A 27,006-nucleotide genomic window follows, 5' to 3' on the forward strand; every position below is an offset into this window, starting at 1 on the left:
TCTCCTGATTTGTTCATTTTGGCCACTCTGACTGGCGTGAGGTGATATCTGAGTGTGGTTTTGATTTGTATTTCCCTGATGAGGAGCGACATTGAGCATCTTTTCATGTGCCTGTTGGCCATCCGGATGTCTTCTTTAGACAAGTGTGTATTCACGTTTTCTGCCCATTTCTTCACTGGGTTATTTGTTTTTCGGGTGTGGAGTTTGGTGAGCTCTTTATAGATTTTGGATACTAGCCCTTTGTCCGATATGTCATTTGCAAATATCTTTTCCCATTCCGTTGGTTGCCTTTTAGTTTTGTTGGTTGTTTCCTTTGCTGTGCAGAAGCTTTTTATCTTCATAAGGTCCCAGTAATTCATTTTTGCTTTTAATTCCCTTGTCTTTGGGGATGTATCGAGTAAGAGATTGGTACAGCTGAGGTCAGAGAGGTCTTTTCCTGCTTTCTCCTCTAGGGTTTTGATGGTTTCCTGTCTCACATGCAGGTCCTTTATCCATTTTGAGTTTATTTTTGTGAATGGTGTGAGAAAGTGGTCTAGTTTCAACCTTCTGCATGTTGCTGTCCAGTTCTCCCAGCACCATTTGTTAAAGAGACCGTCTTTTTTCCATTGGATGTTCTTTCCTGCTTTGTCAAAGATTAATTGGCCATACGTTTGTGGGTCTAGTTCTGGGGTTTCTATTCTATTCCATTGGTCTATGTGTCTGTTTTTGTGCCAATACCATGCTGTCTTGATGATGACAGCTTTGTAGTAGAGGCTGAAGTCTGGGATTGTGATGCCTCCTGCTTTGGTCTTCTTCTTCAAAATTCCTTTGGCTATTCGGGGCCTTTTGTGGTTCCATATGAATTTTAGGATTGCTTGTTCTAGCTTCGAGAAGAATGCTGGTGCAATTTTGATTGGGATTGCATTGAATGTGTAGATAGCTTTGGGTAGTATTGACATTTTGACAATATTTGTTCTTCCAATCCATGAGCAGGGAATGTCTTTCCATTTCTTTATATCTTCTTCAATTACCTTCATAAGCTTTCTGTAGTTTTCAGCATACAGATCTTTTACATCTTTGGTTATATTTATTCCTAGGTATTTTATGCTTCTTGGTGCAATTGTGAATGGGATCAGTTTCTTTATTTGTCTTTCTGTTGCTTCGTTGTTAGTGTATAAGAATGCAACTGATTTGTGTACATTGATTTTGTATCGTGCAGCTTTGCTGAATTCATGTATCAGTTCTAGCAGACTTTTGGTGGAGTCCATCTGATTTTCCATGTATAATATCATGTCATCTGCAAAAAGCGAAAGCTTGACTTCATCTTTGCCAATTTGGATGCCTTTGATTTCCTTTTGTTGTCTGATTGCTGATGCTAGAACTTCCAACACTATGTGAAACAACAGCGGTGAGAGTGGGCATCCCTGTCGTGTTCCTGATCTCAGGGATAAAGCTCTCAGTTTTTCCCCATTGAGGATGATGTTAGCTGTGGGCTTTTCATAAATGGCTTTTATGATCTTTAAGTATGTTCCTTCTATCCCAACTTTCTCAAGGGTTTTTATTAAGAAAGCCTGCTGGATTTTGTCAAAGGCCTTTTCTGCATCGATTGACAGGATCATATGGTTCTTATCTTTTCTTTTATTAATGTGATGTATCACGTTGATTGATTTGCGAATGTTGAACCAGCCCTGCATCCCAGGAATCCCACTTGATCATGGTGAATAATTCTTTTTATATGCTGTTGAATTCGATTTGCTAGTGTCTTATTGAGAATTTTTGCATCCATATTCATCAGGGATATTGGCCTATAGTTCTCTTTTTTTACTGGGTCTCTGTCTGGTTTAGGAATCAAAGTAATACTGGCTTCATAGAATGAGTCTGGAAGTTTTCCTTCCCTTTCTATTTCTTGGAATAGCTTGAGAAGGATAGGTATTATCTCTGCTTTAAATGTCTGGTAGAACTCCCCTGGAAAGCCATCTGGTCCTGGACTCTTATTTGTTGGGAGATTTTTGATAACTGATTCAATTTCTTCACTGTTATGGGTCTGTTCAAGCTTTCTATTTCCTCCTGATTGAGTTTTGGAAGAGTGTGGGTGTTTAGGAATTTGTCCATTTCTTCCAGGTTGTCCAATTTGTTGGCATATAATTTTTCATAGTATTCCCTGATAATTGTTTGTATCTCTGAGGGATTGGTTGTAATAATTCCATTTTCATTCATGATTTTATCTATTTGGGTCATCTCCCTTTTCTTTTTGAGAAGCCTGGCTAGAAGTTTGTCAATTTTGTTTATTTTTTCAAAAAAACCAACTCTTGGTTTCGTTGATCTGCTCTACCGTTTTTTTAGATTCTATATTGTTTATATCTGCTCTGATCTTTATTATTTCTCTTCTTCTGCTGGGTTTGGGGTGTCTTTGCTGTTCTGCTTCTATTTCCTTTAGGTGTGCTGTTAGATTTTGTATTTGGGATTTTTCTTGTTTGTGGAGATAGGCCTGGATTGCGATGTATTTTCCTCTCAGGACTGCCTTCGCTGCATCCCAAAGGGTTTGGATTGTTGTATTTTCGTTTTCGTTTGTTTCCATATATTTTTTAATTTCTTCTCTAAGTGCCTGGTTGACCCACTCATTCTTTAGTAGGGTGTTCTTTAACCTCCATGTTTTGGAGGTTTTCCAGACTTTTTCCTGTGGTTGATTTCAAGCTTTATAGCATTGTGGTCTGAAAGTATGCATGGTATAATTTCAATTCTTGTAAACTTATGAAGGGCTGTTTTGTGACCCAGTATATGATCTATCTTGGAGAATGTTCCATGTGCACTCGAGAAGAAAGTATATTCTGTTGCTTTGGGATGCAGAGTTCTAAATATATCTGTCAAGTCCATCTGATCCAATGTCTCATTCAGGGCCCTTGTTTCTTTATTGACCATGTGTCTAGATGATCTATGCATTTCTGTAAGTGGAGTGTTAAAGCCCCCTGCAATTACCACAGTCTTATCAATAAGGTTGCTTATGTTTATGAGTAATTGTTTTATATATTTGGGGGCTCCGGTATTCGGCGCATAGACATTTATAATTGTTAGCTCTTCCTGGTGGATAGACCCTGTAATTATTATATAATGCCCTTCTTCATCTCTTGTTACAGCCTTTAATTTAAAGTCTAGTTTGTCTGATATAAGTATGGCTACTCCAGCTCTCTTTTGGCTTCCAGTAGCATGATAAATAGTTCTCCATCCCCTTACTCTCAATCTAAAGGTGTCCTCAGATCTAAAATGAGTGTCTTGTAGACAGCAAATAGATGGGTCTTGTTTTTTTTATCCATTCTGATACCCTATGTCTTTTGGTTGGTGCATTTAATCCATTTACATTCAGTGTTATTATAGAAAGATACGGGTTTAGAGTCATTGTGATGTCTGTATGATTTATGCTTGTAGTGATGTCTCTGGTACTTTGTCTCACAGGATCCCCCTTAGGATCTCTTGTAGGGCTGGTTTAGTGGTGACAAATTCCTTCAGTTTTTGTTTGTTTGGGAAGACCTTTATCTCTCCTTCTATTCTAAACGACAGACTTGCTGGATAAAGGATTCTCGACTGCATATTTTTTCTGTCCAGCACATTGAAGATCTCGTGCCAATCCTTTCTGGCCTGCCAAGTTTCAAAAGAGAGATCAGTCACGAGTCTTACAGGTCTCCCTTTATATGATAGGGCACGTTTATCCCTTGCTGCTTCAGAATTTTCTCTTTATCCTTATATTTTGCCAGTTTCACTACAATATGTCATGCAGAAGATCGATTCAAGTTACGTCTGAAGGGAGTTCTCTGTGCCTCTTGGATTTCAATGCCTTTTTCCTTCCCCAGTTCAGGGAAGTTCTCAGCTATTATTTCTTCAAGTACCCCTTCAGCACCTTTCCGTCTCTCTTCCTCCTCTGGGATACCAATTATGCGTATATTATTTCTTTTTAGTGTATCACTTAGTTCTCTAATTTTCCCCTCATACTCCTGGATTTTTTTATCTCTCTTTTTCTCAGCTTCCTCTTTTTCCATAACTTTATCTTCTAGTTCACCTATTCTCTCCTCTGCCTCTTCAATCCGAGCCGTCGTCCTTTCCATTTTGTTTTGCATTTCGTTTAAAGCATTTTTCAACAACAAATGTGGATAACAAATGTAGATACGGAGAAGTAAATGCAATGGTTGATTCTGAACTGGATCCTTTTGCTATAAAGTGCTAATATTGTGAAGAAGGAGAAATTTGAATGGAATCTGAGGATTATGTAATAGTAATGTACCACTATTTCCTGATTTTGAAGGGTCTGGTTAAGGAGAATTCATTTCTATGCAAGAATTATACATTAAAATACTTAGAGTTATTAACATTGTTTTTGGCAATTATTCTTAACTGTTTTCAGGAAACAAAATTTATTCTTTGAACTGTACTGTATTATTTATCTAAGATTTAGATTTTTACAAAATTAAAGAAAAGTCCATTAAGTAGTACACTTAGAAATGTACAAATATAAAATAAAAAAGAATCTAGGGCTTGTAGATTTTATATACTTAATGTTGATATATTTTAATTGATTGATTTTGATATCAAAGAATAAATAACCTTGATTTTTCATTAGCATAATCAACCACTTTTTATTCCTTCAGTTTATATAAATTTCCTAGTACATTTCATTTTTATAAGTAATTATGACTTATGTTGACAATAAAAGTAAAAATAAGATATTCTTAAAGAGATCTTTTTGTGTGTGAAGCACTATAAAGTGTTTTAATATATTTGAACTCATGTCATTTTAACTTCCTTTATGTGGTAGATGTCTATTATATGGAATTATAATAAAAATGGACTCACTGCTTTTATTTACGGTTTGTATTAAAAATAAAAGCACATGGGGCGCCTGGGTGGCGCAGTCGGTTAAGCGTCCGACTTCAGCCAGGTCACGATCTCGCGGTCCGTGAGTTTGAGCCCCACGTCGGGCTCTGGGCTGATGGCTCGGAGCCTGGAGCCTGTTTCCGATTCTGTGTCTCCTTCTCTCTCTGCCCCTCCCCCGTTCATGCTCTGTCTCTCTCTGTCCCAAAAATAAATAAAAACATTGAAAAAAAAATTAAAAAAAAAAATAAAAGCACATGAAACCAATATGACACTGCATGTTAAGTAACTGGTATTTAAATAAAAACTTAAGAAAAATGGTATTTTCCCCTCCTTGGCTCTCCAGTAAGTGAAATGTAGAATTCATAGTACTCTGTTGAAGAGGGTTTCTTTAAAACTGACTTTATTCCATTTGTCTGAAGAATATAATTTATTTTTAGACGTTCCCATGGTGTGAAGTTTTTTAGCAGTTGCAGCATGAATGAATTTAACCGTATGGTTTCACAGCCTGAATTTGAATGTCTTCAGAATCAAATAGTTTCAGAAGTGTCTTACCAAGATAAAAATACACTCTGTGGCAATGGTATTTTGGAACCGCCTGAGGAATGTGATTGTGGTCGTTCACAGGTTAGTGACAAACATGAATTGCTTATCTAAAGATTTTTCTTTGAGGGAGCCTCGGTGGCTCAGTCGGTTATGCGCCTAACTGTGGCTCTGGGTCATGGTTTTGTGGTTCGTGGCTTCGGGCCATGTTGGGCTCAATGCTGGCAGCTCTTCGAGCCTGGAGCCTGCTTCGGATTCTGTATCTTGCTGTCTCCCTCTTCCCCTCCCCTGATCGTGCTGTCTGTCTGTCTCTCTCTCAAAAATAAATAAACATTAATTTTTTTAAAATAAAGATTTTTGTTTGTGTTTCTTTTGTAGACTTATAGATGTGATATAAAAAAGAAAGATTTTTTTTTTCTCAAAAGCTCCACCATTTATCAGATATCTAAGGGAGATATGGGGCATGTGATAACTGACTCATCTTGAATTTAAAGCATTTGAAGAGTTTAAGTAGCAGGTAAGTGTAGCATGGATTAAAGAGGTAGATTTTCAGGGTGCCTGGATGGCTAAATTGGTTAAACTGCCATTTGGCTCAGGTCATGAAATTCGCACAGTTGGTGGTTTCAACCCCGGCATTGGACTCTGTGCTGACAGCTAGAGCCTAGAGCCTGCTTTGGATTCTGTGTCTCTGTCTCTCTCTTCGCCTCCCCTGCTCACGCTCTGTCTCTCTCTCAAAAATAAATAAACATTAAAAATTTAAAAAAAAAACAGAGGAGGTAGAGTTTCTTCATTGTGTAACCATTAATGGTAATATCTACCTTTCTGTATCACAAACAATGTTAACATCAGTTCTATAATTATCACCTCAATCACATCTCCTGAATTCCTCCAAAGTGACTGCATTGGTTCACTAAGTTATTAAATGTGTGTTGTTGTTTACCTCCTCATCTCCTAATTGCTGTTCCTGCATTTGTGAGATCTTCATTTATTTTAACTTTTGACTTCACAGAATTTAATTAATAACGTCTTGATGTGTTGTTCTATTTAGCTTTTTGCTATTTTTTTTTAGTTGTGCTTGGTAAGATAAGTAATCATTGAATTTTGTTGTGACTGCTTTCATATACTTATAAATGGAGATAATTTTGAATATTTCACATTTGGTTGAGAAGATGTAAACTAACTGGAACAAAATTCTGTATACTTGATTGCATTATAATTTTTAAGTGAATGACTCACATCTGCATTTTTATTGGTTTTGTTTGCCTGAATTCTCAGTACTTAAGAAATAATGTTGGTACCTTCAACTGTAGAGTTGGATTTGCCTAATTCTCACTATAATTTACTTAATTCATGCTTTATATATTTTGTAGCTTTTTATATGGTGCAAACATATTTACAATTTTTATATCTTCCTAGAAATTTAACATTTTACCTTTAAATAAATACTGAATCTGTTTATCTCTCATGTTTCTTTTGGTTTTAAAGTCTATCTGGTCTGGCATACATCTGTATCTGTACACATAATAACTTTCTTTAATTGGTATTTCCCTGATAATTTTCTATTTACATTTAGTTTTTCTGTACTATTAAGTTCAATATCTATGTTTGGTTTTAATTTAATATTCACTCTGTCTTTGATTTATAAGATTATCCCCTTAAACATGATTATTACTTTTTGAGTATTCTTTTAATTAACTAAAGTCCATAATTTGTTCATATTTCCTTTGTTTTTACCTAATGGCATCTTTCTGTCCCAGAATCTCCTCCAGGATACCTCACTACATGTAGCTATTATTACTTCTTACATATTATTTATAACTTTACTTGGCTCAAAATGTTTATGTTTTCTGTGTTCACTTTGCCACATTTGTTTTTCAGTTGAATTTTTTTTATTTCTTTTGGTCTATGTGTTTTGTTTTTCTTTCTTCCACTATTTTTTAGTGATTCAGTGGATATGTATTTTCAATTTCCCTTCAGTGATTATATTTGCATTTTTAACCATATATATGTAATGTTTAACCATATCTAGACCACATTACCCCAAAATAACAGGATTTACAACTGTTAGAAAAAGCTCACTGACCCAGTCAAAAGAGGGACACTGGAAACTCGGAGCACAGTGAGGCGAGGCTTTAATCAATGTTCTTGCAAGAGCGGGTGTCTGATGGACAGGCACACTCAGAGCAGTTACAGCAGACAATTTATCTGCTAGCATGCATGTCCCTCCCCTGGCTCCTCATTGGCTGAGTACTACAGAGATTACAGCCTTACCTGGATGTCCCTATGCCCACGTAAGGCAAAAAGTAGTCTGATTGGAACAAATGTACATTCTCTGAGGTGGTAGAGACTTTCCATCTCTCCTTTGTTCTTTGGTGCATGCTCATTGCAAAGTCTGAAAAGAAATAAGCCAGCGAAATAGAGAATGGAAGAACAAGGAAGTGAGGTGTCTGAAGTTTTGGGACTCCATTATGGTGTGTGTGTGTGTGTGTGTGTGTGTGTGTGTGTGTGTGTGTCGGGAGAGGGGAGGGGGTTCATATATATTTCTAATAGGTTAAACCTACTGTTAACTAGTCAGCACAGCTTTTATTTGGTATTTCTGAAAATGAATCATTTCACTTCTCACAACAACCCAATAACTTACATGACATTTTTACAAAATATTTAATTTGTCATCTTTATTATTCCAGAGATTGTATTCAGAAAACAGTTGCTTTATTTCCCCTACCAGTCCTTTTATTTATTAAGGGTTTTTTTGCATGTGAAAGTTTGTTTCTGAAATAATGTCCTTTTGAATTATATCCTATTCCTTAAAATATACTTTAGGACTGTTCTCTTGATAGGACAATTCACTTCCCACTTTTGTTTATCAAAAAAAATTATGTCATACTCACCATTTCATTGTGATATACAATACACATGAAATATGAATGAAGGGTGTAACAAACAGATACTTAACACACACCTGAATAATTTGCATTCAGTTCAAAACAAATCTTACCTCTGCCAAAGGAGTTCTTTGTATGTCTCTTCCCAATCAGATTTACAATCATCATTTACAATCATCATTTACAATTTCACTGCTTTACTACTCTTCAACACAGTTTTACTTCTATTTTTGCATCCTTACACAATATACTTTGGTTGACTGTTTTCTACCTTTACATAGCAACCATATGGCTTATATCATTTTGTCACTTGGCCTTTTACTCAATATTACACTTGCAAAGGTCATCTGTTTTTGAATGTAGCTTAGTCCAATTGTTTTCATTGCTTTTAGTATTTTATTGATATTATAGTTTGTTCTATGTCAATGAAAATGTAAGTTTATTTCAATTTTTTACTATTAAGATTCATGCAGTTGTGTCTTTCCTGGCACATGTCTTCTGCTGCACATGTGCCTGCATTGTTCTAGGCTATGCATCAGTAGGTGAATGTGCTATGTCCTGAGCTATTTATATGTATATTTCTTTGAATGTATCTGACTTTGGGTTTTATTCCTGAGTGGTCTGTGCATATCTTTCATACAGTTTTTGGTTATTTCATCAGCATTCACTTCTGTAAACTATCAGCAATTTATCATCAATGTGGTAGAAGGCTCAGAGGTACACTGTTTCTCCAGTAAACTACAATTTCTGGGCATGAGATGAGTCTTGTTGGCAAGACGCCCGTGATCAAGTGGTTCAGGTGAAGCAGGAGGTGGGCTGGTGCTATCTGTTTCTTATGGGTGAACAACCTCCTGTTTGTGGAGTTTACCAGTGTCAGGGGCCAGTCTGTTTATAGTGGAACTTTTGGGGATTTTCCCACCCAATCAGATTGTATTGTTGTTACATTGTATTATTTCATTAAAGAACTTTTAATGGGAATATCAGAATCATACATTTTCTTTACATAACTATGGGATAAATTCTTTGGTTCCAATGTGCCAATGAATATCAAAGGAAATTCAGGGCCAGTGGATGAAATCAGCTGTGTACTGGTCTGAGATGCCTGCAATTGCATGGGGTCCTAATCAGACATAGTGCTCAAGGGCTCTTCTCCTCTACCCCCCATTATCCTGGATTGCCTTCAGTGATCTTGTTGCTGAACTCCACCTACCCCAACGAAACTTAGCTGCTTTTTTTGGTGACTTATATACTAGCATATCAAGAATATTATTTGGGGGGCGCCTGGGTGGCTCAGTCGGTTAAGGGTCCTACTTCAGCTCAGGTCATGATCTCACAGTTCGTGGGCTCGAGCCCCACGTCAGGCTCTGTGCTGACAGCTCAGAGCCTGGAGCCTGCCTCAGTTTCTGTGTTTCCCTCTCTCTTTCTACCCCTCTCCCTCTTGTGCTCTATCTCTTAAAAATAAATAAATGTTAAAAAATTTAAAAAAAGAATATTATTTGGATTATAAAGTCTATCTGTAGTCATATATGTTTAAATATTAAATATCATGGAGCACACACACAAAATAGTTTTTCAGTGCAGGCCACATAAAAATGTTATGATTGTGGCAGAATGTCTACATACTTGATAGTATTTCACATTTTACAAGAATTAATATAATCCAGAGAAGGCCCATCACTGTGGGAACCCAGAGCAGTAAAGCTGTGATCTCTAAGCATTGTGTGATGAAATTAAAATGAATTTGGTCCCACAATAGTATAAAAAGTATTAGTTATACCCATTACTATATGCCAAAGGTCATTCATGGAAAAATATTTTAATTATGGTTAATTTGTTGTTCACTCTGGGAACAATGGTGTTTACTTCTTGTTTATCTTAGTAGTATAATGCAAGCTTCTAATTATCCATGACTTCCCCCAGTCCCAGACAGTACTTCTTTATTTTTCCCTTGTATGCAACATTTTACAACTTTGAAATACTTTAGGAGTATAGGTCGTTCTTAGTTGATCCAATCATTACAGAAACTATGAATGTGTGTCATATCTGAGAACCAAGAAAAAATTTATCAAGTGATAAAAACTAATGCAAGAACAAAAATACATAAAAGGCATAAAAAAACCAATAGCCAGGTTAGTTCCAGTCTTTAATAAACACAAACATATATTTGCAGAATGTATGTTTTACCTGTGCACAGTTTCAATCTATTTAAAAAATAAGTTATGATTTTTTAAAATATAGTAATAGATTTACAACAAAATCCAACAGATACTACAGTGAGTTCTATATACCCACCCCACCCTCTACCCCAATTCCAGCATACAGTTTTTCTATTATAAGCATCTTATTGTTGTACATTTCTTATAGTGGATCAGCCAGTATTTATACATTATAATTAACTAAATTCAATAGTCTACATTAAGGTTCACTTTTTGTGTTAGACAATTCTGAGGATTTTGATAAAATTTATAATGACCTGTATTCGCTATTATAGCATCACACAGAATAGTTTCACCACCGTAAAAACTCCCCTGTGCTTCACTTATGCAATCCTCTTTCCCTTCTCCTTAACTTTTTTTTCTCTGATCCATTTTGAGTTGATTTTTGCAGAAAAGATAAAAGTCTATATGTCTAAATTCTTTTTTTTTTTTTTTTGCATATCCACATTTAGTTACTCCAGCAACATTTACAAAAGATCATTCCCTATTCAATTGCCTTTGTTCTGCTTTTTTTTTTTTCTTTAGTTAAGGTGGGAGTGATACTTCCAGACTCTACATGTCACAGCTGAAACCAGAAATCCCTGAATTGCTCCTGTCTCTTTTTCACAGGTTAGCACCTTTAGATTTGGAATGCTCCCTTTGTTTTGGGAGTTAGCGGCTTTCAGACCCTGCTGATAAACTTCTCTGTCCTCTTTGGAGGCTCAAGCTGCCAGCTTTCCACCTCTCCTCTCCATGGTCTAATCCCCTCCTTAGGGAAGAATGTTTCCTAAGGTAGCCAGTTGGAACCATCACTTCCACGAAACATGTGGAGTCAGCAATTGCATGGCCTTAGAGTGTGTGCCTTCTAAAAATTTGTAGTCCTAGGTGGCTTGCCTGCTCTACCCTAGTGCCACCCTTGATAACCATAATCCATCATTTCCCCAGTGATTCTTTTCTGCTGGTGTTTCTGCCCTTAGTATCCTGCCATATTGAATAGGGGTCACCTCCGTGATGATTAGGATCTATGGCAATGATGGTATGTTACTTTTATGGATAAGCCAGAAAGAATAGTTGTAGCAACTGCATTTTGTAACATATAGAGCAGACACATGGAAATGTTCACGTGTATTCCTCAAAATATATTTGGAATTTTTTCGGCAGTTTGTTTATATATGCAATGCACCTGTAATTTTGCCTTACATGGTAAAAGTGTCTTTGAAGATATGATCAAGTTAGGGACTTTGAGAGTGTTAGGTATGCTATATTATCTGAGCAGGTCCAATGTAATAATGACAGGGGGCAGGTCAGAGTCAGAGGACACGTAAAAATGATATTTGGAGATGTACTGTGATTTTGAAGATGAAGATTCCATTAACCAAAGAATGCAGGTGGCCTCTAGAAGCTGTAAAAGGTAGGGAAATGGATTTTCTCAAGAGTTCCCAAGGAATGCACAGCTTTCAACATTTCAATTTTAGTCCAGGTAAGACACCTTTTGGACTTTCGACTTCCAGAACTATAAAATAATGCATGTATTATTTAAGCCATTAAGCATGGTAAATTTTTTGATAGGAGAAATAGGAAATGAGTACAAAAGTAAACCAATTATGTATTTCTTTTGATAGGCAAACCTTTGAATATGTTTAACCATTTGCTGCCAAGCAGTCTGCAGTTTTCTGAAGAGAAAAATAATTTGGCTATACTAGCAAGCCTAGATCTAATACATTGGCCTATTTTGGGAGAAATCATTGTTGCCAAGACATTTGTAGCAATCTCAGCAGCATTTTGCTAATGTGAGGTTGGGGTCCAGTTCTTAGGAAACTGAAAGGCAGGATTATTAATGTAAGAGAAACATAAATGCCAGAAGGGACATGTAGGAGGTAATCTTAGAATATCTGAAGTATTTAAAGAAATAGCTAATAGAGGGCACCTGGCTGGCTCAGTTGGTGGAATGTGACTCTTGATTACAGGGTTGTGAGTTCAAGCCCCACGTTGGGTATAGAGATTACTTAAAAATAAAATCTTTAAAAAAGAAACTAACAAGAACAAACTGCTAAAAAAAACAGCTAATGGTTTTCAAGAAGGTCAGTGAATTGACCTTCAAGAAGGTCTTGACCTTCAAGAACTCTTGACCTTCAAGAAGGTCAGTGAATTGATAGATCTAGCAATCAGAGTAGTACCTATGGGCCTGAGGAGAGTACACAAGAAAGTTTTGTTTTCCCTTAGGTAGTAAATGCAGATCTCCAGAGTTAATAAAATGTAGCTGGCTAAGAGGAACAATATCAGTGCTCAAAAGTTTATCTGGGCAGAAGCTGTCTACCTCTACAGTTAACAAGTCTCAGCTTATGGTTTCCTAATAGAATGGGTATCCAACCTTTAGGTTAAAGGAATTGGTGATAGTCTGGGACAAGATCATCCAAGCATTCTGAATTGGCAAGGCCAGGTCATGTGTCTTGTGAGTGAGAGCCAAGAGTTTAATTGACTCTCCTCCCACCCTTGACCTCTGAGACTAAGATGTTTCTTCTCTACCTGTTGGGGTTGTTCTCTTATTCCATGGCCAAGTGATCAGTATGACTTGTGTCTGCAGCACCACTTTACCCTTTTCCCATCCTTACCATAGCAAACCAAACCATTTGGCTACATTCATCTTTAGGTAGTTCAGCAGTTTATTTCTTATATATCTTTGCCATCTTAGAACATCTCGCATCCACTGGTACATGAACCATAGCAGGATCACCTTGGGAGTTTTGACCTCGTGGCAATGATCATTTTTATTCATTATCACCTTGATTCTGTGAAGAAATATGGCAGTAAAAAGGGGACCGTGTTAGTGTCTACCACTCCTTGACTCTTATTTGCTACCTTCTTGTCTCAGTAGCCTCGTGTGTTGGGGATAGACACAGAGGTAATAAAAGAAAAATACGACGTTTAATTACGTGTTACGGTTCTTTTATAGTCAGTTTGGACTTCCTCTCCATCTGTCCCCTTCAAGGAAATTACCGTATTTAAAGCCTCTACTGCCTGTCTTGAGTGTGTGTTCCACTGGGAACTAACTCTTGGTTGTGCACTTACCTTTTCAAATTTCTCCTTTAAGAATACATTTTGGGGGTGCCTGAGAGGCTCAGTCAGCTAATCATCCAACTCTTGATTTTGACTCAGGTCATTTTATCATGGTTCATGAGACTGAGCCCCACATCAGGCTGTGCACTGACAGCATGGAGCCTGCTTTAGATTCTCTCTCCCTCTCTCTCTCTGCCCCTTGTGCTGTCTCTGTGTCTCTCCCAACAACAGACCATCAAATTCCTCATTAGACTTTCTATGGCCTAACATCCAGATCTACATGGCCATGAACTATTGGTTGTCTTATTTTTTTGCCCTTGGCTTGCAGGGAATTTTGTCTATCTTTTGCCATAGTGTTTACTTGGGGTACTTTATATCCCAGTTACTGAATAGTTTTTTAGAGATTATTCCTGGGACAGAAGAGGCAATTCAGTTGTCTCTGAACTGATTATTTGATTTGCTTGCCTATTTCATCATCTGGGCACTCTTAATCTTTATTGGAAACCTAGGCTGGAGTCACAGTGAAGCAAAAGGAAGTGGTGGCTTGCCCCACTGGGTTTCAAGGACATCTAAATAGGAATTTATCTTGGGTAGGCCACTGTTTTATTATAGCTATACAGACTATTAAAAACATGACAACAGACCCAAAGTGGAGTCACTTTGGCTAATCCCCATGCTACCACACCAAGACTTCATTACAGTTTTGTCTTTGCTCTCACAGAAATAGAGTCCTCAATCAGTCTATCAGGAATCACCTTATCAGCACAAGTTATTTGCCTGATAGACCCCTGCTATCCCCTAAAGGAACGGAATTTTGTAATAATAAACATGCTTTTCTGCCAGTATAATTACCTTGTTCCCACTCCCTTCTGCCTATAAAAGTCTTTCATTCTGTATACAAATGGAATCTCCTCAAATCTTTCTTTTGCTAGATTGAATGCTGCCCAGTTTGAATGGAGTTTTGCTAAGAATTTATCTTAAAAATTTTAATGTGCCTCAATTTTATCTTTTAACAGGACCTACTGCAGTAAGCTACAATAAGTCTTTACACTGTATCCCTCCATCTTCATACCATTAACTAGAGTGGTCATTGACTAGTGGTGCTTAGAGCATGAAGTTGATTCTTAAGTGACCAAATGACTTCCTAGCCTTCAAATCTGGAAAAACCTGCACTGATCCCTAAAGAGTTAGTCAAATGATCCTAGTTTTTAGGATTTCATTAGGCTTTTGACTAAATATATCTCTAATTTCTTCCCTCTAATACATTGTAAGAATATATCTCAGTAAATTATAGAGTGACTAACCGTTCTTGCTCACCAGGGATTTTTCTGTCTATAGTAATGGCCACCAACAGAAGAGAAGTAGTTTTATTTTCTTGATATAGTGTAGGTGAGTGAATACAACCACAATAATCTTTCCTTGGTATTACAAGACCACCAACCTCCACTGATGGAACTCATCAGGAATCTCAACAATGGTGGTCAAAGACCATTTGTACCCATTATCAATGAAGACTTCAGCAACCAAGTCAGCTCCAAACCTGGACAGATGATCCTTAGAACCCATCTGTCTTTGTATTCATAAAAGCATTGTGACTTTGTCTTTCATTTCAGCACAAGGACTTAGGATGTGTCTAGGTAGTCCTCATTATATTTGTTTATATTGTTTTCCTTCTGGTTTACCGAGTTTTGTTTTTTAATTCTACTTATGTTATATTTAATTAGATGTGGATAAAAGAAGTATTAGGACATTGACATTACCACAGACAGTTCTCTCATAACTCCACTGACTTGGAGGAATCTAAGTCAATCCCATTAGTATCTGAAACTTCTAATTATCTCACGTTATTTTTGCCCACTACTGAACTTCACATAAGTGAAATAATAGAGTATGGATCCTTTTTAATTCTAGATTTTTTGCCTATAATTTTGATATTCAACTGCATGATTAAATGTATCTGTAGTTCATTGGTATTTACTGTGGAGTAGTATTTCTTTGTATGAATATGACATAGTTTGTGGATTCATGCAATTTTTTTTTATTTATTTTGAGTGGGGGGAGGGGCAACGAGAGAGGGAGAAAGATCTCAAGCAGGCTCTGCATTGTCAGTGCAGAGTCCAAAGTGGGGCTTAAATGCACAAACTGTGAGATTGTGACCCGAGCCAAAACCAAGAGTCAGACTTTCAACTGATTGAGCCACCCAGGCACCCCGATTCGTGCAATTATTAACGACCTTTTAGGTTGTTTTTGTTTTTGAGTATTCTGAAAAATGCTTCTAAAGAATATCCATGTCTTTTTTAGACATAAGTTTTCACATATCTTGGGTAAATTTCTAAGAATAGAATTATTGGGTCACATGTTAATTATACTATTAAATGTGTAAAAAGGCATCAAACTGCATTTTAAAGTTCTTACAGTATTTTACATTCCAACCATCTATGTATGAGAGTGGCAGTTGTTCCTTATTCTTACCAACTTTTGTTACTTCCAGTCTCTTATATTTTAGTCATTTCGAGGTGTGCTGGTATTTCATTGCAGTTTTAATTTTATCTTCCTGATGACTACTTTGTATTGGACTGTGTCTTATATGATTATGAGACATTCAAATGTCTCTCTTTTGAATGTTCACATATTTTACATATTTTAATGTTTGTTTTTTTATCATGTATAAAAATTCTTAATATAAACTGCATGCAAATATTTTGCCAGATTATCTCCCCAGTATGTGGCTTGGCTCTGTATTTTGTGTCCTATCCGACCCAAAGTTGTGATGCTTTCTCATAAGTGTTGTAGAAGTTTACTGATTTTAGCTTTTATGTATATGCCTATGATCCATTTTGAGTAATTTTTGTAAGTTAAGTATTAGGGCATATTTTTCTCTCTCTGTATATATCTAATTGCTCTAACCCCATTTATTGGGAAACGATCTTCTCTTCCCATGTAATTACCATGGTACCTTTATTGAAAAACAGTTCATCACCTACTTTGTGTTCCATCGATCCATATATCTCCCCTTAAACTAATACCAGCTATTCTTACCCTAATTCACAAAATCAGGTAAATTGTGTCTTCATATTTTATACTTTTTTCTGAATATGGATTTGGTGATTTTAGGTTTTTGTATTTCTATGTGAAATTTGGAATCAAATTTTCCATTTTTACCACACCCCCTAAAAAATAAAAAAACATTGCAGAAATTTTGATTGGAGTTTTTTGAATCTATACATGAATTTGTGGGGAACAGCCATATTCATGATGTGATTTTCAAACCATGAACCTGGTATATTCCATTTATTTAGATGTCTCTAAATTAAAGCGTAAATATCTCATATTTCTGAATGTTATTAATTGTGTACATTTTAAAAATCCCTATTTCCAGTGCCCTTCACAGGCACATAGACATAGAATTAAATCCATGGAAGTTGTTGATTCCTCCAATAACCAGCTTAGCATTACTTTGAATGACTGATTCATATTTTGGAAAATTACTGCAAAATGTTTAAATCAAAATTGTCAAATAATCCCAGTGAACGTATGAAAAAGTATACTTTTGGAGTTTATTCCAGAAATAGAGAAGCATTTCAATACTTTTCAACATATATCAAAATTAATAAAGAGATAAAAAATTATGATATTAAGTACTGAAGAGACATTTGATAAAAGTTGGGAAAACTAGGAGTTAAAAAAGTCCTTTTGATTTCTCTAAATTATCAATTGCAAACCACAGTTACCTATTTTAAAAAGGTCTCACATTCAGTCCCATAATGGGATTCCATTTTTAAAAAGTGTTTTTTTTTAATGTTTATTTTCGAAGGAGAGGGAGGGACGGAGCATGAGCAAGGGAAGAGCAGAGAGAAAGGGAGACACAGAATCTGAAGCAGGCTCCAGGCTCTGAGCTGTCAGCACAGAGTCTGATGTGGGGCTCGAACTCACAAACTGTGAGATCATGACCTGAGCTGAAGTTGGACGCTTAACCAGCTGAGCCACCTGGGCGCCCCATGGGATTCCATTTTTAAACTACAGTTCATTGAACATTTATTTGTAAGCCCAGGAAGAGTTAAGATGGTGGAGTAGTAAGAGGACCCTAGAACATAGCTAGATCAATACCAAATCATTTTGAAGACCTAGGATATCAATCTGAGGATTAAGAGAACAATTTGCACAATTAGAGGGGGAGACGTGACAAATACAAGGGGCAGATACATGAATTGGGGAAAAGAAAAGCCACAGTGCCACAGAGGGGAGGGAGCCTTTTTTGTAGAGAGAAGACCGTGAAGGAGAAAGGAGAGAGAGCAGCATGTTGGGTTCATGCAAGAAAAACACTCCTCCAAAACCATTGACCGGGAAGTCAAGAGGAACTGACTTAAGTTTTTGCAAACAGTGGAGCTCAAATTCTGAGGTTTTAGAAATCCCTGCCATTCACCAGAGTGGAGATGGGCAGGCAGTGGTGCTCCTGGGGAAGAGGGCAGAGGCCTGGGAGTGGAATGTGGACAGCACTGTGTGGGGATCCCCTGGGTCACACTGGGAGAGAACGTTCCCCTTCCTGGAGTACATTTGGAAGAGGGTATATTGCATCTCCAAGGACAAAAGACATAGCGGGTACATTGAGCAGCCGTTCAACAGCAAGGGACAGAGGTGCATGCAGAAGGCAGGAAAACTGGTTGCACCTTGTTGCTGTGCTTTACCATAAATTCCAGGTACCTGTGCGGTGGTGAAACTGCACAGGCGCCAAGTGCAGCACTGTGAGGCTCTCCTCTGGAGGAGGGGAGTGGGTTCACACTTCCGGATCCTTTAAGATTTGGAGTTTTGAATCCTAGCTGTGTGCCAGAGATAAAACACAGGAGAATTGTGGCACCAGGTATGAGGGCAGGGATCTGATGGAAACCTGGGACACAGGAAGGGGGATTGTTCACTTCTCTGTGAGGGCTCCCGTCTGGGGATAAGAAAGCAGGGCAACACCATCTTCTCCAGTTGGACTTCAGTGAGCAACACAGTGCCCCCAGTATAGGCTGGAACCTCTTGTACCAAACCCTGCATCCTGCACCCTGCACCCTGCAGGGGAATCTTTACTAAAGCAGATCTGACTGTGACCCAAAGCAGGGCCTCTCCCCCAGAGGAACAACACAGGGACCCCTTATGCAGCAAGACTACTTACTGATCATAGAGTGCTCCAAAGCATCAGATTCAGTTTTGGTGGAAATATGACTAAGCTTGCTTCTTTTCTTTTTCTTTGTTTTCTTTTGCAATCAGTCTTATAGTTTTTGGTTCATTCGTTTATTTTCATTTCCTTTTCTTCCTTTCTTTCGTTCTTTCTCTTTTTTTTTTTTTTTTTGGAATCAGGTTTATAGTTATTTTTTATCATTTTATTTTTGGCTCTTTTTCCTTTTCTCTCTCTCTCTCTTTTTTTTTCTTTTTTGGAAGGGGGAATCAGGCTTTTTTAAAATTAGTTTTATTTTGGGGCACCTGGGTGGCTCAGTCAGTTGAGCAACCGACTTCAGCTCAGGTCATGATCTTGCAGTTCGTGGGTTCAAGCCCCTCGTTGGGCTCTGTGCTGATGGCTCTGAGCCTGGAGCCTGCCTTGGATTCTGTGTCTCCCTTTCTCTGCCCCTTCCCTGCTCATGTTCTGTCTTTCTCTGTCTCTCAATAATGAATAAAGTTAAAAAACTTAAAACAAAAAATTAGGCTTATTTTACCAAACAAATCAAAGCACACTTGGGTAAAGGTCCGAACACTCCCCAGTGCAAGCAAGGAGGAACTCTGCATAGGACTGACCTGTGGGAAAGACCAGCCAAAACACAACACACTGCACACAGCATACACCAGAAACACTTCCTGAAGCTCCAGGCCATGGACAGTGTATGACCTCTTCATATAGCATTACTCTCAGGAACAGGAAACACAACAAGTTCTCATAACTTTCAAAAGACAGAAACCTAGGCAAAAATGGCAAGATGGAGGAATACTCCCCAAAAGAAAGATCAAGAAGAAATCACAGCCAGGGATCTGCTCAAAACAGATACAAGCAATATATATGACAAGAATTTAGAACAAAAGTCTTAAGAATACTAGCTGGTCTTGAAAAAAGCATAGAAGACACCAGAGACATCCTTGCTTCAGAGATAAAAGGCTGAAAAACTAGTCAGGCTGCAATAAAAATGCTATAAGTGGGATGCAAAACCAACTTGAGTTAATCACAACGGGGAGAAGCAGAGGAAGGAATAGGTTATATAGAAGATAAAATTATCGAAAATAATGAAGCTGAAAAGAGGAAGGGAAGAAAACATCACACATATAGGCTTAGGGAACTCAGCTATTCCATAAAGTGCAATAATATCCATATCATAGCAACCCAGAAGAGTGGGAAAAGGGGGAAGGAGGTTTATTTGAACAAATTATACTGAGAACTTTCCTAATCTGGGGAAGGAACAGGCATTCAAGTCCAAGAGGCACAGCAAACTCCCCTCAAAATCAACAAAATCAAGTCAGCACCAAGACATACCTTAGTGAAACTTACAAAGATAGAGAATTCTGTAAACAGTTAGGGACAAAAGGTCCTTAAACTACAAAGTTAGACACATAAGGTTAGCAGCAGACCTGTCCACAGAAACTTGGCAGGCCAGAAGAAAGTTTCATGACATATTCAACATGCTTAATGGGAAATATTGCAGCCAAGAATACTTTATTCAGCAAGGCTCTCATTCAAAATAGAAGGAGAGATAAAGAGTTTTCAAGACAAGCAAAAACTAAAGGAGTTCGTGAACACTAAACCAGCTCCACAAGAAATATTAAATGGGACCCTTTGGGAGAGAAAGAAATACCAAAATCACCAAAAATAGAAATGAACAATCTACATGAACAGCAACTTTACAGGTAATAAATGACACTAAATTCATATCTATCAATAGTTACTCTGACTGTAAAAGAACTAAGTGCTCCATGAAAGAAATTGAAGAAGACACAAAGAAATGAAAAAATAATCTATACTCATGGATTGGAAGAACAAATATTGTTAAAATATATTTAATACCCAAAGCAGTCTACACATTCAATTCAATTCCTATCAAAATACCACCGGCATTTTTCACAGAGCTAGAAAAAAACAATTCTAAAATTTGTATTGTAATGTTGAAAAAGAAAACCAAACTGGAGGCATCACAATTTTGGACTTCAAGCTACAATACAAAGCTGTAGTCATCATGACAGTATGGTACTGGCAAAGAAACAGACACAAAGATCAATGGAACAGAATAGGAAACCTAGAAATGGACCAACAAATGTATAGACAATTAATCTTCAACAAAGGAAGAAAGCCTATCCAATGGATAAAAGACAGTCTCTTCAACAAATGGTGTTGGGAAAACTGTATGGTGACATGCAGAAAAATGAAATTGGACCACTTTTTTACACCATATACAAAACTAAATTCAAAATGGATGAAACACCTAAATGTGAGACAGAAAACCACTAAATCCTAGAGGAGAACACAAGTAACAATGTCTTTGACCTTGGTGCAGCAACTTCTTACTAGACATGTCTCCAGGGGCAAGGGAAGCAAAAGCAAACCTGAACTATTGTGACTTCATCAAGATAAAAAGCTTCTGCACAGTAAAGGAAACAACAAAACTAAAAGGCCCCATATGGAATGGGAGAAGATATTTGCAGATGACATATCAGATAGAGGGTTAGTATCCAAAATCTAAAAACAAATTATCAAAGTCAACACCCCAAAATACAAACTTAACACCCAAATAATCCAGTTAAAAATAGGCAGAAGGCATGAATAGACATTTTTCCAAAGAAGGCATAAAGATGGTTATCAGACACATGGAAAGATGATCAACATCACTCATCATCAGGGAAATACAAATCAAAACCATGATGAGATATTACCTCACACCTATAAGAATGGCTAAAATAAACAACACAGGAAAACAAAAGATGTTGGTAATGATGCAGAGAAAGGGGAACCCTCTTACAGTGTTAGTGGGAATGCAAACTGGTGCGGCCACTCTGGAAAACAGTTTTGAGGTTCTCCAAAAGTTAAAAATAGAACTACCCTAAAATCCAGCAATTGCACTACTAGGTATTTATCCAAAGGATACAAAAGTACTGACTTGAAGGGGCTAATGCATCCCTATGTTTATAGCAGCACTATCAAGAATAGCCAAATTATGGAAAGATCCCAAATGTCCATGGACTGATGAATGGATAAAGAAGATGTGGTGTATATATACACAATGTAATATTATTCAGCCATCAAGAAGAATATAATCTTGCCATTTTGAAGATGTGGATAAAATCACTGTATTATGCTAAGCAAAATAAGCCATTCAGAGAAAGACAAATACCATATGGTTGCACTCATATGTGGAATTTAAGAAACAAAACAGATGAACATGGGAATGTAAGGAAAAATAAAACATGATAAAAACTTAGAGGGAGGCAAGCCATAGAGACTTTTAACTGTAGAGAACAAACTGAGGGTTGCTGGAGGGGAGGTCGGTGGGGAAATGTGATAAATGGGTGATAGGTATTAAAGAGGGAAGTTTTCATGATGAGCACTGGGTGTTATATGTAAGTGATGAATCACTAAAAAATCTCCTGAAACCAAAACTGCATTATATCTTAAGTAACCCGAATTTAAATAAAATCTTGGAAGAAAAAAACATTTCTAAGCCCCAAATTTAGTGTAGCTTTCAATTGTAAATCGAGTATTTTCAAAACATATTCTTCACTGTAGACTCTCTTTGATTCTAGCCTTTGGAGGTTTTCCCTTTTCATGTCATTGATTTTAGGGTTTTTTTCCCCTGCAATATTAATAGTTAATGTGTTCCATTTTCTGTCTTTACTAAATAATCTTGATAATTTTTATGAAAATATTTGTATTATGAAGCATAATACATTTTTTATTAATGAAATATGAAAATGTAAAAATGTCTTTTGTCAATATTAAAACATGTGTATAATAATAAAATTTTATTCTTTTAATTTATTTTTGAGAGAGAGAGAGAGAGAGAGAGACAGAGGGCAAGTGGGGGAGGGGTAGAGAGAGAGGGAGACATAGAATCTGAAGCAGGCTCCAGGCTCTGAGCTGTCAGCACAGAGCCCATTGCAGGGCTCAAACTTGTGCAAGATCATGATCTGAGCCAAAGTTGGATGCTTAAATGACTGAGCCACCCAGGCACCCCTATAATAATAAAATTTTTAAATACACTTTAGTTATATGCAGTTAGTGTAATTGAAGACATTGACATTATATATGATTTTATATAGGATAGTATATGATAATCCAGGGATTACAAAAGATCAGGAATAAATTATTATTCTATAAAAGCAACTGATAAATTGAACCTCTGTTTTGAGAAAAAGATACATCATTAATAGCTTCTTTCACAATATACTATTCAAACCATTCAACATAAAAATAAATACATAATACATGTAATGCAAATATTTTACAAAACCTCCCATATTTACTGGGGTTAGGGTGAAAGAAAGTTTTATCTATAAATTCAAGAAGCACACAAAAAAAGATGATAGTTATCAGATATCATGAGTCTATCATTTCACAATATCGTATTATCATACCCAGAATAACCCCAAAAGTGCCAAAACCAAAATCAGGTCAATGACAAATTGTAAAACATAGTAAAGATAAATCAGTAGTCAGGGTTAAGATAATTAACATAAAAGTGCATACAAATAAAGGAAATAAAGACAAGAATACCTTAACATAAATATACATGCAGAAATGTAAAATAAACCAGAAGATGTATATATATAGAATTTTCAGCACACTAGTAATAAAAATAACAAAACTGAAACAGATGTAAACACTTAGTATTTTTGCCTATCACTTTACTAATTTTTAAGTATTACTAACAGTCTTGTGAAGCATTACTCTTGCACTTAAAAGATAAGTGTATACAAAGAAGAAAATGAGTATGTTATAAACAGCCTTTAATATTTTTGTACTCTATAGCCCAATAATTTCTAGAATTAATCTTTAATATAAAATCTTAGAGCTAAAAAATAATAACAAAATTTTCATTGAAATATCCTTTAGTACAGTAACCTGTTAGCTGTGCCTGGGTGGCTCTGTGGGTTGAGCATCCAACTCATGATTTCAACTCAGGTCATGATTTCAGGGTTGTGGGATTGAGCACCATGTTGGGCTTCACACTAAGCATGAAGCCTGCTTAAGATTCTCTCTCTCTCTCTCTCTCTCTCTCTCTCTCTCTCTCTCTCTCTGTCTTAAAGTACTTTTAGATTTACAGTGTTATATTTATGAACACAAATAAGATTGACAGAAATTGCATTTGGGATGCTTAGGTGGCTCAGTTATTAAGTATACAGCTTGATTTCAGCTCAGGTCATGGTCTCATGGTTGTGAGATCAAGCCTTGGGTTAGGCTCTGCATTGAGCATGGAGCTCACTTGGGATTCTCTCTCTCTCTCTCTCTCTCTCTCTCTCTCTCTCTCTCTCTCTCCCCTCCCTCCTCCTTCCCTCAAATAAATAAACATTAAAAAAAGAAATTGAATTACATTTTTAACAGTTCAGTTTCTTGAGCATGGAACCATAAAAAAATTCATTCTTTTTCCTATACTGGAAATATATTAACTTTAAAAGAAGTGGTGTTAAAAATAAGTACAGAAGTAAAAACCATACTGTGATTGTAATTAACTAAGAGATATGCTGTAGTATATTTTGACAATCAATGAAATGATTTCTTTAATTGAAAATTCCTATTATTTAACCTGACTGTATTTACTTTTAGCCATGCAAATTTGAAAAATGCTGTGATACTGAACACTGTACTCTGATTGAACCTGCAGAGTGTGGCACTGGACCATGCTGTGATAAAAATACTTGTCTGGTAAGCTTTCAAAATATTATGGTACATTCTTTCATGATTTTTTTCTGTGCTTGTGCATTCACTTTTTTTTTAATTTTATTTTTTTACACAACTTTCAAATACTGTGTGTAACTTTAGGTACCTGATTCATACACAGTTGACTTCAGAATTCAGAAGCTATCCTTAGATTTTTTTTTCAACCTTCCTTCTTATGTTTGCCTTCACTGTATTGTTTCAATCTCTGCTGAAGATCCATCCAATTATTCAATACCAATTTCAAATTATTTGGATGCTAATGACTCCTTTTGGTCATATCTGAGGTGATACCTGAATGTAGGTCCTCATGACTGAAGAACTTATGATGAAATTAAAAATAAGCCACCCAACACAGTTCATGTACAGTGTTTGAATAAACAGACAACAGTAATAATAAAAATCTCATTTTGAGAATAGCAGAAAAAGAGTCCATGTAGAATAGTCAGCAACATGTAGCATGTCTAATATTGAAGTTAGCTTTGTAGATACACCTGGATCCTGAAGTGGATTGAATCCTTGACTTTCCTTGGGAAGTTTCCCATTGAGTTTTCCTTTATAGTCACACCTGAAAGGAGACTGAGTAAGATTTGTCTTTTGGGGATTGCTTCATTGTAGCATCTTGCCTTTTTTGTGTCACCTTTAGACGTCAACAACAATCATAAAAGCTGATTAATTAGAGATCTTGATTGCCAGATTTCAGATTTGCAGGTTCTCCATCAATGAAATCTCTCCTAATATCATTCTACTTTGTTCTCTGTGTGTTCTTTTTCACTCTTCGTGCTAGTAATTAAAGTCACTGGTCACTTGTCTTCAAGGAGGCAGGCGTAGAGTTTCCACTATTTAGCAATAAACCTTGTTGCTCTTCCCTTCATCAGAGCTCTCATCTTGTCCTTTGTCTCCAAATCAGAAGGATTAAGCAATAAGGTTTTTCTACATAGCCCATTGCCCTTTCCCTACATCCCAGAGGGAAGTTCTTTAAAAAGGGAATAATTCTTACTTTTGGTAGAGTTTTTAAAAAATTAAGGTGAAAATCATGTACGATAAAATTTACCATTTTCAGGGAAACAATTTAGTGATATTCAGTACATTCACAGTGTTATGCAACTGCCACCTCTATCTAGTTCCAAAACAAGTTCCTCAGTCAAACAGGAGACTCCTGGAGCATTAAGCACTTGCTCTCCTTTCTTCCTTCCCCTCAGTCCTGGCAACCACCAATTTGTGTTCTGTCTGGAGTAACCTATTCTGGATATTTTATGTAAGTTAGAAGCATAGAATATGTGACCTTTTGTGTATGGATTTCTTCACTTAGCATAGTGTTGAATGTTCATTCATCTTGTAACCTATGTATCAGTGCTCCTTTATATGGCTGAAAATATTCCATTGCATGAATATACCACAATTTGTTAACCTGTTCATTCATTGATGGACATTTGGGCTTTTTCTAAACTTGAGTTTTCAAGTAAATTCATAATTTGACTTTAAGTAGTTAAAATGTGGTAATAATAGAAATGATAGATCTACACTTTTCTTACATAATTTTTTTACAGTTTTGGTTTATTACTTTACAAAAATAATTCTTTTTTCTTTGTCTCACAGCTCTCTGTAAAGGGAACTATATGTCGACAAAGCCAAGATCTGTGTGATTTTCCAGAATTTTGCAATGGAACATCTGAGTTTTGTGTACCTGATGTGATATCTGCTGATTTACAACCATGCAATAATAACACTGCCTATTGCTTTCAAGGAATATGCCAAGATACAGATAGACAGTGTGCAGAGTTATTTGGAAAATGTAATAGTATACTTTTTATCTGAAGTTCATTTTTATTATTTTATTTTGTATTTTTCCCAGTATAGTTAGCACACAGAGTTATATTAGTTTCAGGTATACAATATAGTGATTTAACAATTCCATACATTACTCAGTACTCATCATGGTAAGTGTACTCCTTAATCCCCATCACCTATTTCACCCATTCCCCCAACCACCTCCTCTGGTTGACTCTCGTTTGTTCTCTATTGTTAAGAGTCTGTTTCTTGGTTTGTATCCCTCTCCCTCTTCTTTTTTTCCTTTGCTCCTTTGTTTCACTTCTTAAATTCCACATATCAGTGACATCATATGATATCTGTCTTTCTCTGACTGACTTACTTCACTTAGCATTATACTCTCTAGCTCCATCCGTGTCATTGTGAATGGCAAAATGTCATTCTTTTCTTTTTTTTTATGGCTGAACAATCTTCCATTGTATATATACCACTTCTTCTTTATCCATTTATCTATTGATTGGCATTTAGGCTGTTTCTATTATTTGGTTATTGTAAATAGTGTTGCTATAAACATAGAGGTGCATGCATTTCTTTGAATTAATGTTTTTGTACTTTTTGGGTAAAGACCTAGTAGTATGATTATTGGATTGTAGGATTGTTCTATTTTTAGCTTTTTGAGGAATCTCCACACTTTTTCAGAGTGGCTATACCAGTTTGCATTCCCACCAACAGTGCAAGAAGGTTCCTTTTTCTCCACATCCTCATGAACACTTGTTTCTTGTGGTTTTGATTTTAGCCATTGTGACAGGTGTGAAGTGATAATTTCATT

At 36.5% G+C, this 27,006-nt stretch overlaps 1 protein-coding gene across 1 annotated transcript in view; it reads left to right on the forward strand.

Annotated features, from left to right (window-relative positions):
- Positions 1-27,006, forward strand: part of ADAM18 (ADAM metallopeptidase domain 18) — a 103,950-nt gene that overhangs the window by 61,391 nt on the left and 15,553 nt on the right. The window contains exons 12-14 of the mRNA XM_032592868.1: positions 5,280-5,466; positions 24,297-24,395; positions 26,007-26,202. Coding sequence (XP_032448759.1) covers positions 5,280-5,466; positions 24,297-24,395; positions 26,007-26,202 — 482 coding nt within the window. The remainder of the gene's footprint in view (positions 1-5,279; positions 5,467-24,296; positions 24,396-26,006; positions 26,203-27,006) is intronic.

This window comes from Lynx canadensis, chromosome B1 (assembly GCF_007474595.2).
Source record: "Lynx canadensis isolate LIC74 chromosome B1, mLynCan4.pri.v2, whole genome shotgun sequence".
Classification (NCBI taxonomy): domain Eukaryota; kingdom Metazoa; phylum Chordata; class Mammalia; order Carnivora; family Felidae; genus Lynx; species Lynx canadensis.